This window comes from Amborella trichopoda, chromosome 13 (assembly GCF_054954075.1).
Source record: "Amborella trichopoda isolate Santa Cruz 75 chromosome 13, AtrichopodaSantaCruz75HAP2 v2.0, whole genome shotgun sequence".
Classification (NCBI taxonomy): domain Eukaryota; kingdom Viridiplantae; phylum Streptophyta; class Magnoliopsida; order Amborellales; family Amborellaceae; genus Amborella; species Amborella trichopoda.
The window spans coordinates 49,857,888-49,865,841 of record NC_142348.1 but is presented as its reverse complement, the minus strand read 5'-3'; the positions used below and the strand labels follow the sequence as shown (position 1 = coordinate 49,865,841).

Here is a 7,954-nt window from a genome sequence, read left to right as displayed (position 1 = left end):
TGGCTAGACTATAGATAGCTTGACCTGAAGGGACATGGATACATATCATATGCAAGAGCTGGCCTATCTGTATACCTAGTTGACCAATTGTATAGACTACAATGGTTATAAGTGGGTTTGAATCATGTAACTACCCCTGGACTTATGTAATAGCCATAAGAAAGAGTAAGTACCCATGCAATGGGTGAGCGGGCCTTAGTAGCCATTGTAACTGGCCAGGCAGTTGTGAATTGGCATGCACGAGTTTTTATACCCATCGAGTCGCCAAACCAGGATTTCTAACTCCCCTGCTCCCACCCATGTGGGCATGCAATGAAGCCATGGGGATGGGCTACTATAATTGTTGGACTAGGATGGGCAGCTGGGGAATTTGTTACAAACTTTAATAGCCATGGGGATGGGCTAGTTCGAGAAACTTTCTTTTGAAGTTTGAGGTTGGTCAATGAAATAAATGCAACCATCTGATTTCATATCTAATGGTCAATGTTAATTGTGACCACCATGTACAAAAGATAAATAATCTCGTTGTATACTTTTCTTTTTAGAAGTTGCCCATAGATTTCTAATGCTGGAAACAAGTTTTAATGCCTTGGCACACACAAGAAACCATAAATGTGCGTCTATGTTATAGGCGGTCAAATAAATACCAATACAAGTCACCGTTTGGGAATGAGGGTGGGGTATGGGTGGTTAGGAGGGCGGATCCCCTAGGTACTTGATGTTTGTGAAAATATGGTGTGTTCTTTTGCACATGTCTATAGACAGTGTAACATGGAGGCCAACCAACTAGCTAAATCTAGGATGAGTACAACAGAATTAGTGGTTGTGTAAGATTTGTGTTTTAATTTTATTGAGTAGGTTTTTTGTTATTATTTTGTTGTTTGGCCTTTGATGTCCGCTGAATATTGTAACTCGATTGAACGAATTGAAATAAAGTGTTAACTTTCTTTAAGAAAAAGAGGGGATGGATCCTCAACATAACTTCTGGCTCATGTCAAAATAAAAAGAAAAAATAAAATAAAATACAAGTCACCCTCTATTAATGAGCAATATATTTGTCAACTTTTAATCGCAACATATTTATTTATGAAAAAAGTTTATATAAGGTTGCAACCTTAAAATGTAGAATTAAAGATGCACATCAAAAATCCATAGGAAAATGTTGTTCGAATGCTGAAAAACCCTTTAATTGATCATATCGACATAGAGATGTATAAATATGGAAAAAATAAATATTTTGAGTATTAGAAATAGTTCATCTTGCAACACAGTAACTAAACCGTCCAAATTCAACATTTTCATATATTTATAGGCTGACATGAATTTAACCATTTTTGGAATTTAAAATTTATAATTAGATGTAAAAATTGATTTCCATATAATCCTAATATTTTTTTTATACCAAAATTACAAGAAGATAAAATTTGCAGGTGCGTCTTAATTAGATTGTTTAAGGTTGCAACCTTATAAAAACCACACCCGTTATTTATATCATTAGTGCAAAACAGACATAAGAGACCTCATGCATGATCCAACAACTTTTTCACCAAGACACTAACAACTAAACATTAGTACTTTGGCACACAACTGAAACACTCAAAACAAGTTAGGGAAACACTCAAAACAACTTAAGGAACCCATATGTGGCTGCCATTGCTAGCCAACCACCAAAGAGCACACGCAAAGATGCTCGCCAGATCGATGAACCACCCAAGTGAGCACCTAGTGACCCAAACAACAGCAAAGTAAAGCTAGAGGCTCCAACAAGTGCTAGAACCCTGGCCACATAGTTTTGTACAAAAGCACCACATAGCAGAGGAACCAGAGCACCACACATAAATGACAGTGCAGATGCGGTGGCAGCTCGAAAGGGGTTCGGTAACGGGTCGTCTGCCTTATCACCATTGATCGTTCGAAGAGTTCCTTGACGCTCTCGCTCGAATGCTTGTATATCACGTTGTGTGTACACTGATACAAATTCTCCGATGGCCATGCTACTGGCTCCCGCAGCCAAAGCAGCGATTCCAGAAATAGCCACCGATCTAGCGTCTCCTCTCACGGCGCTGATGCCTAGCATTAGGGAAGTGGTGGAAACCAGGCCATCATTGGCTCCGAGAATCGCGGCCCTGAGCCATTGGCCTCGGGTCTTATAATTTGCATCGTTTGAAGGAGGGGGCTCAATGATGTGATCATGTGGCCCATGTTGTTGCTCCATGGCACCTATGCTCTTCTTAAAACAGCACAAGGAGTGTGTCAAGCACACTCCGAACCTAGCTCTTTATACACAATGGAAAAGGTTTATGGTACCTTAACCAAAAATAATTAAGCATAATGTTAGTGGGGGATAGTGGGATGGAGATTTTATGGGAGGAAATTACCCCACTAATAAAACTAAGATTAGGACAAATGATATCTACAGGGGTTGAATGGATTGCTTAAAAAAGAAAATAAAAGTGAAGAGAAGAAGTGGGGAAGGAGAAGGTGGTACATGGGCCATGATCCACTATACCTTCCATTAGATATCATATGGGCTATAGTGGTATGAATGGACGGGCTGGATGTTCTTTTGATGCAGTGATTCTTGATTTCGACCATCCATCTAAGATAGAAACATGGCAAATATCCACGTGGACCGCACCTACATCACTTCAAAGAATTGGCCACTATCAATGTTGGACCTCTCATCGGGTCCCAATCCGAAGCTGTAAATATTAGTATTTTAAATAACGGAATCGGGAGTAGATTTGGCCGCCTGATGATCCGAATTGCTTGTTTGACTCGAGGGAGTCTTGTGTCGGACCAGGGAATTTAATAAAAATGGTGTTCTTGTTTGTTTTTTTGAAGAATCAGAGTCTTGGGTTATGTGGTTTTTCAGCCCGATCCGGTAAGTCCAAATCAAATATTTGATATGTTAAATTCTCATAAATATTAAGGAAAAAATCATTTAAGGTGTCGTAACCCCTCGCAATATCATTAAGGTTAGCAATAATAAATAGTTCATCTTTTCAATTTTTATTTCACTCAAATACCTCCTTAAAAAATTATCTTAAAACACATATACTCAAAATTTGAAACCCTAAACAAGCAGAGACATTTTAGTAAATTGACTCGCCTAAGAGATCCCAACAAATAATGGGAGTACCCTTGCATATTCAAGGTGAGTCAAATTAATGAAATATCCTTGTTTTTTAAGGTTCCGAACAAGAAACATAAGCAATTTGGATATTTTTAAAAATAATTGTTGAGGACGTATATGAGTGAGATGAAAATAAAAACATTAACTTTAAAAGCTAATTGGCGCCCACCTAAATGATTTTGTAAGGATCTAGGCTCTCAATTAATATTTTGCCCATATATTATGCAACGCATGTGTGTGTGACCACACGAGCCCATGTGGCTACATCGAGAGATAGAGATGAGCGATTATCATATTTAAGGTACCCTTTTTTTTCTTCTTCTTCGAGTTTTTCATCCAAGTATGTTTTCTTCCGATAAGGGATGAAGTTTCTATAAACCCTAGGCTTTAGGAAAACAAAATAAAGCCTCACCTCAGATCTTTGTTCGGAAAGTATATTTGGCAACGTAAATCTCTATAATGACTCTAAAATCAATTGTCAACACCAACAATAAAAATTTGAAACTCAAAAAATGTTATAGATCTTGCAGACCGTTGAACACTTATTTTTAGGGCAAAATAGACGATCTAGATAATCTAATACAATGACACTATTTTTAAAACTTGAAATCTTTTCTTTCTTTTTCACAGCCATTATGTTTGAGCCAATATGATCGATTTAAAGATTTCCTATGCTTGAATTGTAATTTTCGATGAGTTATGAGGTGAAGCTTTAGTTCTTATTTTGCTAAGACTGCAGCCCTCTCAAACCTTTTTCCTTCAATGAGAGCCACTAACAATGATGGACACAAGTATGTGCCACTAACAATAATGTATCACTTATCATACAAATCAGACATAAAAACTAATTATGAGTAGCCAAAAGGTGACAAAAGGAAGCCAAAACTAATGAAATAGAAAGAAAAACTTGTGCATCTCTCTATTTGGGTTTGATGAAATGTATAACAAAATCATGGGTGCGGTTTCCATAAGGTGTCAACCTTACACAATTTCAGTAAGGCGTACCTCTAGATCTTGCTAAAAGATGTAGTTTTGGGTGCCAAAAACACTTATGATGGTAAAAAAATCTATTTTGAAATTTAAAGCTCCAAAATTAGTGAAGGACGAGCAGATCTATAAACACTAAATTTTTTTGAAAATAGATGGTCTAACGTGTTACAAGATTCACTGCTTTTAAGACTTAAAACAATATTTTTTTCTTCCATATACATTTCAAGTTTCGGATGATTAATTATAAGGTTTCTCAACATCAAAACAACAATTTTAGCTGGATTTTTGAGGTTCACCTTATTTTCACAGTATAAGGTTCACACCTCATATAAATTTTTTCCTAAGATCATTTACACGTAGTACAAAAAAGCCATAATCCAACTTTGGTCTTAATCCGACAATAAGACTTTGGTATTTACCTTCTGTAATATATTATTTTGTCCAACTTGGCTAAATAAAACCATGGATACTGTGCTGTGTCCCTTATGCCCATAATAAACCAAGGCTCTCCTAATCTGTAGATAGGTTTTAGCGTGTTTTTTTTTTTGTTGTTGAAGAAATATCTAGTTTAGGTTTGAAAGATTAGAATCATAGCCTATACAAGAAAAGAGGAAACTCTACATGTCTCACATAGAGAGTATGTTTGTCTCGCCACTAGACATGAAGTTTTGTTTGTTTTTTGGGTAATTCAATGGAGAAGACATGTCCAGATCTATTTTTTCAAATAGTTTAGGAATTAGTTATTTTCAAATATTAATAAGGTGGTGTTAGTGGGAATGAAAACCACAACCTGATGACTAAGGTGTGGAGGTACTACCATCACGACCCCAACCCCTTTTCCAAGTAGACTTGAAGTTCCAATTGGGGTTTTCATGATATAGTAACATACCATTATTTAGATTCGCAAAAACATTGCTTTTTTTTTGCCAGTACAACCCCAATAACCCATGGAAGCCTAAAAAGAAAAACCAAAGCACTCAAAATGGGTATTTTTCTTAGCCAACATATAAGCAGAAGTAGTCCCCTTCGGACATAAGAAGCATTTCCAAATTTGAGTGTGTTTTGGAAGGATGCAAATTAAAATTTGGAGAGATATTGATAAATGAAAGAACTAAATAAATGATCGTCGTAGTAACTTTGAGAGAGTTCTTTCTTTCTTGCTTTTTTTTCTTTTTTTTAAATGAAGATTATTAAATAGTATTAATAAAAGACATCGTGAGGTCTAACAAAAATATTACATAGAACCATGGACCACCAATAACTGTGAGCGATCCCTCCTCTTCACAAGTAAATCAGCCTCCCCATTAACTTTTCTATAGACATGATTGTGGATACCATACACCATCTACAAAATCAAGAATATGCAACCATAGCGATCGGAGCCGCCAAGGGAGTCTCACTTATTATGGCATTAACGAACCACATTTTGTGAATCCCTCTCCATTAACCATGTGTTATCTACACTCTTACATACAACTCAGCCTCATTAGCTTGTAACACAACCATAATGGTCTCTAATTAACCCTCTCATTCCAACTAGACTTGGGTTCCTAAAAGACCATCAAAATTCACTTGTTTTTAGCCATACCAAGAATTACTCCATTTAAGGAGGTTGTAAACTAGTTTTGCATGCCACTATTCAAGCCACAAATAAATGAAACATTATTTATTTTTGGATTTAGGAATAAAAGTAAAGAATTTTTTTTTTTTGTCAGTATCGTTAAAAACTTGGGGTTGTGCCCTTGATTATGACACCTATTTTCAAGTTCGTCCGTTAAGGCAACTAGTGATAGAGGCTGGCCCATGGGCTTTTAGATTGGGTTTCAGGCTACATGTTAAGGTTAGTAGACCAGGCCCAAGCCATGCTCGAGCTTTGTTGTCATGAATTTGAAACTAAAGTTTTTGGGCCTAGGTCTGCCTTTCACTGTTTCAGGTGTTGTACGTGGAACCTCTAAACTCGATATGTTGAATTTTGGCAAATAAAGAACGAAAAATAAAGCATAAAACACATACCACAAAAATACACATATTTACGTAGTTCACCCTAGAAGGGCTACATCTACGGGCATGACAAATTGAAATCCACTATACCAATGAAAGTTACATCATATATTTTAGGACATAGAGTTACCTCTTTAAATATCGATAGAAACACAGTCGAGCAAACTCTTTTAAACCGCTCTCCTTTCATTCTCTTTACTTCTGGCAATCATTACCGGCAACACCAGATCAAGACGCAAGAGCATCGAGAAACTAACTTTCTCTATAACTAAAAAGGAAACCACCTAAAATATCAATAGGAACCGCTGCTCTATGACAAACAAGCCTTTCAATCTTTAGGAGTCTAAAAGAAGCAATATCACAATGTTTATTTCCATATGAAGTTTTTGGTATCAGAGACATATATGTGACCAATCATCAATGTATCAAAATGCTTCTACTACTGCTTAGGAAACTGTTTTAGGCCATACAATGACTCCTTCAACTTGTAGACATGGCCATCATTTTCTTTAACAATAAACCTTTATGACTGAGTCATATAAATTTATTTTTCTAATTCTCCATGAAGAAATGTAGTCTTGACATCAAACTGCTCTAATTTTAAATTAAATATCAGGCTGGACAAGTGTCATGGCTTGTCCAGCTGTACACTATCTTTGTTCTCTATCTAGCCAGTTGTAGCCTAGGAGTGTCACGATCGATTATGTCTTAGAGATTTGTATCCTAGGCGTTTAACACTTAAAAAAAAGCATGACGATCGCATGCCTCGAGCTTCCTTATATTTTTTGTTGTATTTGATTTTAAATCTCTCTCCCTGTAATTTTAAAACCAAACCTAAACCCCTCGGGTTTTGCTGAAACTAAGAAGATTGTTATGCATATATACTCCAAACCCAAAGTTAAACCTGCGAGGTTTAATCGGAATTAAGAGTATATCTAAGATATTTATTGAAAATGGATTTCGATCAAGGGGAGACTTTGCCAAAATTTTGTCACAAAGAAATCAGAAAAACCATATGGTTTTATGCATGAGATGGCTATTGGAGCTTCCATGGAGGCCATGAGTCACGATATCATGAGACTAAAACGCTTTAAAGAAGTAAATTTTAAGAGATTGCATACAGAGATCTGCTTCTCATTAGTAACCTTGAGAGCAGATAATGTACTGAAGAAACCACGACCCTTTACGAGAATGAAAGTTGCCATTGTTGGGGGTGTTCTGTAACACACTCAACGGATCGTGAAATGGCCATGAGTTCCCCTGCCTCAGAAGCTATGGTAATGATCTCTAAATGACAGAACTTTGCAATACCTTTGAAAGGATGAGACAAAGTCATATACCAAGATTCATTAAAAGCAAAGGAAATGTCGGCTTCCGACGAGTTACAGTACTAGGTAGTGCTCTCATGGACAACTTGCACGGCCATGGACAGTGCTCTCATGGAGAACTTGAAAATTTAGAGGACTTGATATTATTAGTCGGTCATCAGGAGGCAGTTGCTAATCTTGATGATGCAACTTTAGAAGGTGTTAATGATGGGTTTTAGAGGATTTAAGAATCATAAGGGAAGCTTTTTGAAAAGCTGTTCGAGATGTTTGGAATTCTTTTAACTGAGATCGAGGAGGACCAACGGAAATTTATTAAAAAGATATTAAAATCACACTTGTTTGGAGATTGTAACCCTGAATAAGAAACATATATTGATAATTTAAGAAACTTAAGTTTTTTGAGTTGAATGACCAAAATACCTCTGATTGTTTTTGATTTGCATTCTTGAGCAAGTAGAGATTTGAAAATCTAGACCTATTTAACTCACTCCAGCCTAAA

General features: G+C 36.4%; 1 protein-coding gene across 1 annotated transcript; it reads right to left on the bottom strand.

Moving 5' to 3' along the window:
- Positions 1-1,618: 1,618 nt before the first annotated feature.
- LOC18445988 (vacuolar iron transporter homolog 1) lies at positions 1,619-2,215 on the bottom strand. Its single transcript, XM_006856114.1, has one exon. The coding sequence runs from the start codon at positions 2,213-2,215 to the stop codon at positions 1,619-1,621; it is 597 nt and encodes a 198-aa protein (XP_006856176.1).
- Between the last annotated feature and the right edge of the window lie 5,739 nt (positions 2,216-7,954).

Excerpts from the sequence above, each read along its gene's own strand:
- LOC18445988 (XM_006856114.1), bottom strand. The coding sequence starts at position 2,215 with ATGGAGCAACAACATGGGCCACATGATCACATCATTGAGCCCCCTCCT.